The sequence below is a fragment of the Polyergus mexicanus genome, unplaced genomic scaffold (genome assembly GCF_030449975.1).
Source record: "Polyergus mexicanus isolate NDT 795.1 unplaced genomic scaffold, iyPolMexi1.0 SCAF_22, whole genome shotgun sequence".
Classification (NCBI taxonomy): domain Eukaryota; kingdom Metazoa; phylum Arthropoda; class Insecta; order Hymenoptera; family Formicidae; genus Polyergus; species Polyergus mexicanus.
In genome coordinates, this window is record NW_027223342.1 from 2691821 (window position 1) to 2704238 (window position 12418).

Sequence of the window (12418 nt, forward strand, 5' to 3'; positions counted from 1 at the left end):
AAGCAGTGGTATCAACGCAGAGTACTGCTTAAATCTGTAGATCTGAAGGCAGAAATAACAAATGAACGAGAGTATGAACGCTCAGATAGAATTTTATTGGTCGCTGGTTCATTCCCCTGCCCCCCATCTCTCCTCTACCCCCCTCCGCAAGAATCTTTATCGGAGTAAATCTCCAGAGACAATGAGCGCGGGGTTCAAAAGTGAGAGGAATAGAGTAAAGGGAGAAACAATTATACGCACTTTTTCCCCGAACGATCGAAAGATTTTGTAAAGCGAGGAAAATTATATATCGCGTTTGTATCGCGATTGAAAATTGTCAAGAGCTCTATTCTGGCGGTATGAAAAATTGATAATTTTTTTAGGAATTTTTTTTTTTCAACGATATTAACAATCGATTATTCACACGGATGATTTTTGCTTAAATCTGTAGATCTGAAGAAGGAATGGCAATGAATGAGAGTACATTCGAATGGAATTTTATTGCGCGCGCTTTTCATCCCCTCCTACCCTGCGCAAGAATCTTTCTCATCCTCCGCGTTGTACTAGAGGTAAAAAAATATAGAGATAATGATTCCCAGGGTAAAGAGAGCAAAAAATAATTACACTTACTTTTTTTCGAAATTTTTTTTTTTTTTTTTTTTTTTTTCCCCAAGAATATTAGAAATCGATCTTTCTTGGCGTTTTACATATTGTTGCTTTTATGGGATACTGAATCTAATTTTATTAAAGAAAATCAAAAAATGACAAAGTAGTGTCATTATAAAATTGGATATTATAGATTTTTACAAAATTTCGTTGAAATTTATTCATTTCTCGAGGATGAGAAAAATATTAATTATTTTTTAAATTCTATTTCTCCCAAAAAATCTTTCTCAAAAAATTCAATTCATTATTAGATCCATTAGTTTTCAAGATATCCGTCTCATAGCGCAAACAACTTTGAAAACAATGTTTTAAGAAAAAGGCGTTTAAAGTTTTGCAGGCCTGTATCAAGGATTCACGCGCGCCATCATATTCAAAGTATTATAACTTTGTTAGTTTTGCAAATTTCTCAATAAACTTTGAAAGACACATGTCTTCAGACATGATACTTTGAGAAAATGTAAAACAAATCGATTTTTCGATTCTCTAAAATATAGTAGGCTCCTTAAGTCAAGGAATATACATATGTCGAGACGACTTCTTTATTGATAGTGTCGACGAGACGGAAACCGCGAGGGTAGGCGGGTTGATCTTTCGAGGACCGGTTGTTCCGAATGCCATGATCTGTCAGTGCGCAACGCAATTTGCGCTTGATCGAGGAGGCAGTAGAAAGCCCTCTTGTACATCAACCGCGATCGGCGCGACAGGTTGGCATTATCGGCGCGTGTCGCCGATTCGAGGACCCCGTGAGATGACTCCTTGATTTTACTGTTAATTATTTACGATTCGGCTCTCGTTAACCCGTCGCGAACGATAATTATCATCGGATAATTCGTCACGCGATCGGCGGAATATTAATACGCGCACTTTGATGATCTCGGTTCAAGCGAGAAATCTCCTCGTCGAGGAGGAGGCAAGGGAAACGTCATTCCTCTCGCGTAAAGTGACAACAATGAAGCGCGACATTAATAAGAGACGATCTCCGCATCGGCTGCTCGTCGCGACGCATTCCTGAAGGATACGATCCGGGGTCAAATCCCCCCCGCGCACGCCGAGAAAGGCAAACGATATATACGTAGCCGAGCGTAGTAGGCGATCGTTGCGAGGAAACGGCGATGATGATGACGATGACGATGAACGAGCGGGCGGACGCGGCAGAAGCCGGTAAGAAGTCATTTTCCAACGGATTGAAATTCCATTCCGCCGTTTCTTATTGCGGGAGAACCGAACCCAAGAGAGAGAGAGAGAGAGAGAGAGAGAGAGAGCCATGAAATGACAGTTAGTGCGCGGGTATAACCCCGTCGAGATAAACCCTTTCGATTGGCCGGACGTTAATGCTTATCACGCCGCGCGTCCTTTTATCGTTCCTTTCTCATTTCGGATTTTTTCTCTCCCTCTCCCTCTCCCTCCCCCCCCCCTCCTCTCTTTGTCGGCGACCCCCTTGTTCACTCCTTTCGCATCTTCTCTTGTGTCGCGCGCGCCCGCCCTCTTTCTTCTTCTTGCTGCCGTTGCTGCCGCCGTCGCCGCCGCCGCCGCGACGGCGTGTAATGGGCTTAAAGGTCTGCATTCCAATAACCGAGAAACGAATTGTCGTGCACTCGCGGCGTTATCGCGCCAGGCCGGTCGGACTAGCCAGCACCAGGGCGCTCGTATATCACCGTAGCTTTTGTTACGGCGACGTGCCTTTGTTTTCGCCTCGTTTTCGCGATTCTCTTACACATCGGCCGGCCTCCCTCCTCCTCGCGAGCCTTAGCGCAGACCTTAGCAAGCATCGTCGGCGGGCGTGTACGTTGTCGGGGGAACAACGACACGTCGCGGACTTTATTCGAATAGAGTAGGCCGATCGTATTGCGAATCGGATATCCCGGGTGAACGTGTCGAGATTGACTCTTACGACGATTGCGATTCCTTTTTTCATTTCGCGCCGCGATATTACCGATTGAATTGCCGGTGGCCCGTTCATCGGAAGAAAGACACAGTGCGCGAGCACTCCTCGCAAGTATGTAATTCTCTCGCGTGTCAGCGGAACACGTGGGAAGCGAATTGGCGGATCGATTGGCCGTTCGATTCGACTCGAGTTCGAACCCTGACTAACACGCGCGTTTTCTTTCAGGATGCTGCGGTGAAGAGCCGGCTGGTTCGCGAGGTTCGAGATGTCCGCCGTAACCAGCCCGTATGGCCCCGGTAAGACGCTCCTTCATTTCGATTGTTCAAATATTAGGGGATTTATCCCGCACGGAGTGCGCAATCTCAACAAGCTGTATCGTATAAACTTGGCTCTCGCAAAATGTCAAAATTCGTAGTGACATTAAAAGATTGCCCAGAGATTGCGTAGAAACTTGGGAATATTTCTGATTTATTTATGGGATAAATGGAATGTCTGTCTGTCTCCGCAATTTTGCGTCCTACGCGCCGTTCCGAGCGATCATTTTAAGTGAAAGTAGTCGCGCGATCGCTGGCGAGAACACACGAATCGCGACGTTAATCTTACAAAACTATGTGGCGTATATAAGCCACGGTCATATCGTCGTTCCTACAACGTGCGTTCAGCGTTTCAGTTCGCGGGATTATAATTGATGCTAAAAATTGATATCTATTAACTGCGATATGAGAAACGGGCAACGCGCCTTCAAACGTCGCAGTATTCGTTACGTGGAATTAGTGACTATTGTCTCATCTTCGCGATGCAAATACTGAGGCGTCGCTCGTCCCAATTCTTTTCATTCCCGACTCGTTTGAGAGATCGAAGGTCCGGCAAAGGAGCGGCAAAAAAAAAAAAAAAACAAAAAAAAAACAAAAAAAAAAAAAAAAACGAGGCAAAATAACTCGAGTCTCGCGCGCGAGTCATTGATATCGATCGAAGAGTAAAACGGTTTCATCTCTTCATCAGCGGAGATGCTTTCCGATTCGGTCTACAACTACGCGACGACCCGCCGGGGTGCCGCCGATCAGGACAGCGACTCCCAGTACGAGGCACAGGCCCAGTTGCAGATCAGCAGTATCCAGAGCAAACCGCGAAACAAACGGAAAAACTTCAAGCCCATAAGCAGCCGGATGGCGGAGGTGTCGGACGAGTCCGAGAGGGACGACGACGAGCCAGAGGTTGTCGAGGAGAGTTCCAGCGAGATCCTCGAGTACGAGAGGAAGACGATGCTGCTGCCGGCCGAGGATAGATCGAAGCAGAGGCTAAACAATAACGAGGTGGTCAGCCCGATGGACCTCTCGGTCACCACGAGACCGCCGTCCTCCGAGGCCGATGACGATAGCGGGGACTCTCTCAGGCACAAGTTCATCCTCGAGCAGCTAAGATCGCGGAAGCTGTACTCGCCCGGTACAGAGGTAGGTTGCTACCAACTTACTCTTACCTTCCAGTATTCGTTTAACGCGAAATATTTACTCTCGAATATCTGGTAAATGTGTATCCGCGATGTGCAGGCGAGGAGTCCAAATTCTGACTCGTCGGATAGAAGTGGGAGCGGCGTCCTGGACGCGGAGTCCTCTCGCCTGGACGATCAGGACACGCAGTTTGAAGATGATCGGGGCAACGACGCCGACGGCGAGGCCGAAATCGAAGAACGAAAGCCCTTCGAGGGCATGAGGGAGTACGCGGAGTCGACGATGCAGGAACTTCTGGCGATCTATGGGCTGGCGGGAGGCGAATTGGCAAAGTCGGTCAGCGGGCAACTGCCGCCCACATTTCTCAACCCGAACGTTGGTCAGCAGACTCAAGGTAAGTACCTTTGAAAATTCAATCGTTATACGACGGTTTAGATTTTACCGAATACATCGATATAATCCGTATAATCTCGATACGAAGTCGCAAGTCGATTGGCAACACGATTCGGCTTTTCAATATCTTTGAACGATTATTTCAAGGATTAATGTCGTGATTACATTTTCGTCGAGTATGGCAATTAGAACCGCCCGCATTATCATCCGACAAAGCCGTTAGACAAATTAGAATATACGGATTGGTTGGCATTGAATGCGAGGTTGGCGTAAGATCGATCGTTGGCCGCGCGACTGGTTGACGTTCGCGATCGGACTTGGCCGGGGATCAATCCCGCTCAGAATTATCAATCGTCGAAATTTCGAATCTTTCGGACGAATTCTCGATCGCGTCGCCTTCTTTCCGCCAATTCGACACCGACGGAAAGTAAACCAACTAATGAATATCAGCGACGAAGGTGAGAGCGTCCGTTCTCCCGGCGATTAGTCGAGAATCGCCGCTGGTAGCCAGCCAGCCAGCCAGATGATGGTTGTCGGATGCAACATGAATTAGAGAAGCCTCTGCCGAGCAACAGCCGGTTACGTCAGCCGGCATCGCGATAAACGAATGCACACTTTTCGCGATACGTTGCGTTGGTCGAGGGGGCACGAATGGGGGGCGGGGGGGGGGGAGGAGGAGGATGCGGCGGCACAGCTTTCAGCCGGGACTGTACGTGCACCAGAACAGAATGTGGCACTTACATATTGCCGGTGCATCGCATATGCGCGCACGTGAATATGTGATGGCTCGGGCAAGATGGCCGACTTATAACTCATAAAGTCGGTCGGTCCCCGGGATTGCGCGCTAAGCTAAGCGACCCGCGATCGATGGATGCCTTCGAGATCGAGCCGTCAGGCGTCATCGTTTCCCGTTGCACGCGGCGCATCAGCGTGGGTTGACGCTCTCGAGAATTCCCCGCGGCTCCGGAATTCTCAAGTCGCACATTAGCTTACGCGATTATTTACATGTCGAAAAGACGGTCTTTGTCGGAATTTTTATCGGAATAGAGAGAAAAAAAAAAAAAAATTGAATTGAAGGCCTAATGCGCGATTCGATCCGAATAAATTATCCATTTTATTATTTGTTCATAATCGTTGCCTTGCAACTCTTAAAACTCCAATACACCCACAACTCATACTTAAACGTAAAAAAAGGAATAAAACCTAATAACACAAGATATAAAATATATTTGTAAACATGTACATAGAATTTTGTGAAAATGATTATGAAACGTAAACACCTGAACATTTAAACGCATTCAAATATTATTAAATTAATTGATATATTATATAAATTAATTGATTAATTTAATTATTAATTATTCAATTTCGATGACACGTGAATATATGATTTCTTTTTAACAATGAATGTGATCCACGTGTTTGTAGGCAAACTAAACTATTATTTTCTACGACATGTGACGTATATATAGATTGTAATATTATAAAAATATGATATAACGTCTAATTAAAATATGACAAGGACCGAAGCGAGGAGTGTCCCGCGCCTTGTCATCCGCTTCGCTTCTCCCTCGATTGGTCGCCACCTACGTACAGGTGACGAGAAACAAAAGCCGACTTGTTGCGGCACGACGTGATCGTCGCGATTGATAGAAAAAAAAAAAAAAAAAAAATCACGCGTAATTTATCATGTAAAAGAGCTCGGAGCGGTAACGCGCGTCTTGACAATGACACGGTTAGACAGACCGACGACAAAAAAGGGGAAGACGGTACTTCTCTTACTTAGACTGAGCGCGTCACTTGCCTCTCATGTGAACCTCGCCCCGACGAATAAATATCTTACATATTTGTCCCTTCCCTTGAGAATACATTATCGTTTCGCGTTAATCTTCAAGACGGTCACGTGTATCCCTTTATATCTAACATCTGGAATCGGCTAAAAGTTAATGTATACGCTCCGCCTGACCTTATATATCCTCCGCTTTTAAATGTTTCTTATACGAGCGACTGTCGGATTAATCGATTCTGTCAAACATTCCGTCCAACTTAATCGCTCCATTTCATGGCGCCGCGATATTAAAGCGACACACCGATGCTAGAGAAAAAATATATACTTAGTGTCGTACAATTGCTGGCGCGAGGGGGTGAGGAAAGGTGATAATCTGGCGCGAAGAAAAGCAGAAAAGTCTCGTCTATGTTCGCGGGTGGAAGAGAGGGAGAGAGAGAGAGAGAGAGAGAGAGAAACGGCTACTTTGGGAGGAAGGGATCTCTGATGAAGGATCCGAAGAAGGGTAGGAGGGGGAGATACCGCGGTGCCTCCGTGAACCCATTAATCATTTCGCCCGGATAAAAGGCAGTAAGGTTGAAAAGAGAAGACGGACAGTCGGACGGACGGACAGCGGGCAGGCACGCAGCAGAAGAAACGGATAGAAAGGAGAGGCGATCTCTTTCTCCTTTCTTCCCGGATAGCAGCTTCCTTCTCGGCGCGAGAAGAGCGCGCGGCATCATTTTTTATTTTTGTCCTTTTCGAAATTCATCGGACGCCCGGCCATTGTCGGGAGGGCCCGCGGAGACTTTCGAGAACGGAGACAGGCCTCTCTTCTCTCCGTGGGCCCCCCCGGGCACCACGTCGTCCCGTCGCACCGGGGCCAGATTCATTAACTGATAACGCGCGCATTCTCCCGGCTCGATTGCGTTTTTCAACGATATCCGTCCGCAGCATCGCGTCCGAAGAATGATCGTCGAATGCCACCCGTCGGGCGAGAAAATCCGCTCCGTCTTCGAAATCGGCTCAAGTCGACGATCGACGGGGGTATCTCTCTTTCTCTCTTTTATATATATATTGTATATAGATCGTCGTTCAATTTAGCGAGGCCTTAAAAATAATGGACATTATACCGGATGATTGTCTACTCGAAGAGATACACACGTGTCCGGCCGAAAGGAAAGAAGAATTATTAAAAGGAGCTCGAAGCTTTCTTCGTTTAGTTGTTTTTCGATCTTCATCGTCACGCGCTGCAAATCCCGGTGACAGATACGCGTGTGTGTCTCTCTTTGAAAAGCCATTGAACAAAAAGTCGTCGTTTCGAAAAGCGAGCCTTCTCCTACGAAGGAACGGCCGCTACGAACCCTTCGTTAAGAAACGCCGAATTCAAAAAGCCAGCCAACTCGACGATCGCTATTCAACGAATCTGTCGTATCTGCTGGACGGGTTTAATTCGAGACGCGTTGGTAGCGAGAGAGGAAAGGAACAGGGAATCGTGGATATTAAGGAAGGAGGGGGGAAAGGAGGGGGGGGGGATAAAACCGGCGGGAAGGGAAGAGTTTGAAGATCGGTCTGGTTACGAGCTTTTATGTCCCCGCGAGCGTATCTCGATTAGGCACGTATAAGTTAGGGTACGACGGTCCCGAAAAACGAATCGTTGCGAGATCGAGATCGGAGCTTCCTCCTTGAACGTGGACAAAGGATCCTCCCCACACATATAGTCGATGAGAAACGTTAAAGATTTCAGGTATTCGACCAACCGCTGAATCGTCTCGATGTCTTTCGACGAAATTTTACGCGAATAGAAAAACTAGGATAAGAATGAAAGATGGAAAATAGTACGAAAACAACTCTACAACTCTTTCAATGATTCATCGCGAAGCAATCTTACGGCAATTCTTATGTTTATTCTGATTTTCACGAGAATACGTGAAATGTATATATTCTCGTACTCGACCGAGAAAATATCTTTTGCCGCGTAGGAGGAAGACGAAGAAGAAGAAGAAGAAGAAGGCGCTGAGAAAGACGGACGAATCTTGCGAGACGTTGATCGGCGCTGGATCTCCCTCGGTACCAAGAGATCGTGAAACGTTTTATGAAAGCTTTTATGAAAGGCTTTACGAGGCACGGACCGAACTGGGGCCCCGGGTTCGCTTCTGCTACACACGTGCTGCCACGACGATGAGGAGGCAGGCCCCCCCTCTTCTCCCCCTGAAACCCCGCGGGGCCCTACACGCGCTCGTCCTTGTTCCTCTTTATCTTTCCCTCTTCGCACGAATGAGACGTGTTTTCTCTATCGATCCTCGAAAGTACCTCGTTTTTCATCATCGTCATCGTATCCTTCGTCGATACTCTTTGCTCAATCTCGTCTTTGTTTCTTTTTTTCCTCTCCTCGTTTTTTTTTTGTTTTTTTTTTTTTCCTACACGCTCTTATCCTTCTCGGACATATTTCATGGATAGTATTTTCCTCGATTGAAATTTTTTCGCCATGGCAAGCTTGTGTTAGAGATAAAGCGTTTCGCGCGAGAGCGACGGAATGCCGGCGTTATTTGCATAAGAGAAAACGAGCGAAACGAGCGATTCGACCGTCGCTTGAATTTTCTCATTTAATTCAATTTCCTCAAAGGCTCACGTTTTTTTTTTTTCTACTGTTATTCGTACGATCGTCACTCGCGCCGCGTTGACGTCCGCTTCCGGGTCAATTGGATCTCTTCGAGTTTTTTGTTCTCCAATTAAGTTCTGAGTCAGAGAGCGACGATAGAGAGAGAGAGAGAGAGAGAGAGAGGAGAGGAATGGCGAAATTTTATTGACGTTGGACACGGTACAGTCTTTGCAGTAGCACGCCTTTGCGACGATTCTTCGTAGCTTTCGAATCTTGTCTATTTTTTTTTTTTTTTTTTTTTTCGATCGATCATCGCGATTGAAATTGTTGACGAGCTCGTCTGCGTCATGAGTAGATTATTTGCAAAGATTCAGAATTTTTCTCCGCGATTATATATTGACGTATCAATGAACTTTAACACGGAGGCCTCGACAAGTAGAATAGCGTAGAACGGTGAGCTATTATTATCCGCAGAAGTGAATGTTTTTTTTTCTTTTTTGCGAAATCATCAGGAATTATCGTCGATGTAGCGTCGTGAAAGATTAATGTGAAATTTCCGAATATACGATGGAATTTAAGAGCAACTTGACGAAGAATGGATCTAGAATTGAAAAGACGGAATTTACAATTTTATTCGCCCGCGAAATTAATACGGAGATCGAGCGGAGGATGTGAAAAGAAGAGTGGACCGAGATATTGCATCTCCCCGTGAAATCCTTTCCCATTCCCGTTCATTCTCCTTCCCCGCGAGCCTTCTCCTGACTCCTTTTCCTCTACTCCTCGCGGCATCTTGTTTATTTTGCCCGTCAGCTCGCTGACACTTGGACATTCGTTTAAATTTAGAATTCAATAGGTCCCTTTTACCGGCCGTACTTTCGTGCCTTAACGGATTCTCCGCTCGACGAAGATTATTTGTTTAATTCCAGCTCTACGTCGATCTCTAGCCGTTTCCCGCGATTCTCTCGTCCTCCTCCAATGACTGTCAACCCGGAACTCGCTTCTTCTTCTCCTTCTGCCATTGCCATTTAACGCGTAACTATCTCGAGTGCGTTCCTCTCTTCTTTCTACGGGCTCTTCGAATAAACCGATGACAAACATCGTACGGCGTCATGCTTCACAACGGTACCTTAATTATCATTTTCTTATCTTCGGTTCTTAATAAAGAAATTATCTAACGTTACGACAGTCTTTCGATCGTAAGTGAGCGTGGAACGTATAATAAAGTGATTCTGTTTCCATCAGATTCATGTTTCATCAGACGGAAGACAAGTCCGTCAAAATACAGGCAAAGATCAAGTAGCCAGGCAATTAAATTTGAAATTTGAAATTACTTTAAAATTAAAAGTACACACGGAGATAATGTCGCACGAAATATCGTGCGTGATCGTAAAACTGTTCCACTGTAGCATGTATAATGATTTGTTCATCATTCTTTGTTCCAATCTTTTTTTTTCGAATGGAGAAAAATTCTGCAAATTTAACGAATTTTCGCTATTTTTTCGACGGCCGGCCAACTTTGCGCTTGGTGAATTCTTTTTCTCTCGGTACTTTTCGCGACCCAACACGAGAAATATCGCGCGGTATGTGCACCGATCGCTTCATTAGTTTATTTTGCCGTGCGTATCTACACTCGCACCGTTCTGGCGAGGTGCGAATTTTACGGCAGTCCCCTTTCGCGCCCGTTCTCGCCGACGCAAACGCCGGCGACAAGTAGTTCTCGTCGGGTCAATGGATCGAGATCCGGCGGACGCTTCGTCGTCTCTCACCGCATCCTCGATAATTCTCTCTTTATGAGTACCGGTTTCGCGTATCCCCGCAAGATTAGTCTCGTGTTATGTTGGAGAGAAATTTTTCGTATTCGTGAAAATTACTTTTCTCTCGCGACCGACGATTTTAAACGTTTTATTCGCACTTTAATGAAAAACGAATCGTGTCTTTAAGACGATTAAAATATAATTATTTATTACGCTATCTAGGAAATCTTTGAATTCTTTAAAATATTAATTGTCGCGAGCAAGATTTCCGAGTGATAATCATATATTGACGCTAGAAACGCGTCTCGGCAAGGACTCGTCCTTCCCAAGATTTCTCCGAGATCGTCGATTAATGTTCGAGATTAAAGTTGCCTTCCCGCGGATGACGAGAGGAAGATTTCTATTTCGCCCCCTCGTTCGCGACGCTTCTTTATTCTCCTCACTCGCGGTGTCGATAATCGAATGAAAAAGGTGACCTTTCATTAGCATTTCTACGGAGATTCTGTAGGCTCGATTAATTTTTCAAACCACCCGACCTCAGTCGATACGTGCGCCGAGATAGGCAGAGTCAAGAGGTGCGCCGTGGCCGAGAAGGCCCATTAGGCCTCGCGGGCACTGGGGCCCCGTGGGCCCCTTGTCAGTCTCCGAAAACCAGAAAGTCAGCTTGTCAAATTAATCACGGATGACCAATCCATCAGGAGGCATTCCTAGCCGAGGAGGATCTTCGTTGTTGTTGTCGTCGTCGTCACTCTCTGTCTTATTCTTCTTTCTCTTCTTCTTCTTTACATTCAGCTACCTCGTGGTGTTGGCCTCTTCAACTGGCTGTATAAACTGTCAAATTCTTCTAGGTACATATTTGTGATTAAACATGAACTGGTAAAAATTGACGTTGATTTACGGAGGGATGCAGAATTTATAAAGGTAGAATGTATTTACGAGTGAGAAAATCGTGATGAGTAGGGGGTGCGAGGTCATCCGAGGATACACACCCTTCTCACCTCTTTTATATTGTTCCGATTTCAAGGTATATCTCGAAAGTACTGTTTGAAAAGACCGATGGACAAACGAGAAAATAAGAACGGACCATCTTGTGGAAGTATGCGGATACCCGAGAACACATGGTCGGTACAGTCGAGGAAAAAAGTGTAATTTACTTCGCGAAGTTTATTTTTCGATGCCGCGGAAATGCGATAATTCCTCCTTTTATTCTCGTCTATTAGTTGGTCGCGCGTTTGGCAATCGTGCAAAAGTTTGCCGTGTCTTGTTGCCAAGTATTTATTACTGTCAATTGCCAAATTAGTCGGCTCACGCACGAGTCGACTTTCGAATCGATCGTCGCGGCAAACGAGATCGAACGAAAACATAATGGATCGTTTATATTTAAATCAATATATCTCGCCGTTCAACATAGTCATCACGTTGCTCTAAATAGCTTCAAATCATCGTCATCGATCGTCCTCTTATTTATTTCAATATTATTTATTATCGATTTTCTCGAAAACTCGGTTACATAAGAATTAATATACGTTTCTGACATTAATATACACACAATAATAATTATATATAATAATAATAATGAAATTTATTTAATATACAATAATAATTATTTATCTCGTTCAACAATTATAATAAATGCAAGCGACAGTAGAGTATAATAAAATTAGAGAATTTTCTCGACGATGACGACAAATATTATTTAATGTTGAAAGTGAAATATTGCCGACTTTCGTCAAGGGCTCGCTCTCGCGTAGAGAGAGAGAGAGAGAGAGAGATCGCCTTGCTCGAGGGCGACATTGCCAAATAAAGGGTTAAGGGCCACGCTGAAACTCGGCAGTCTTTTATCCGGGCCCGATGCGTCGGATGATGCAGGGGAGAGAAAAGACTCGCGAAAACCAGTTTGTCCAACCTAATACGGTGCCCGTGGCA

The 12418-nt window shown here is 45.4% G+C and overlaps 1 protein-coding gene across 4 annotated transcripts in view; it reads left to right on the plus strand.

The window, feature by feature from the left end:
• The window catches only part of LOC138942404 (zinc finger protein castor homolog 1), a 174561-nt gene that overhangs the window by 124495 nt on the left and 37648 nt on the right, over positions 1-12418 (plus strand). For all 4 annotated transcript variants that reach the window (XM_070312617.1, XM_070312618.1, XM_070312615.1 and 1 more), the window contains 3 exons: positions 2756-2826; positions 3533-3981; positions 4078-4372. In XM_070312617.1, the coding sequence (XP_070168718.1) occupies positions 2796-2826; positions 3533-3981; positions 4078-4372 (775 nt within the window). In that variant the 5' untranslated portion in view covers positions 2756-2795. The remainder of the gene's footprint in view (positions 1-2755; positions 2827-3532; positions 3982-4077; positions 4373-12418) is intronic.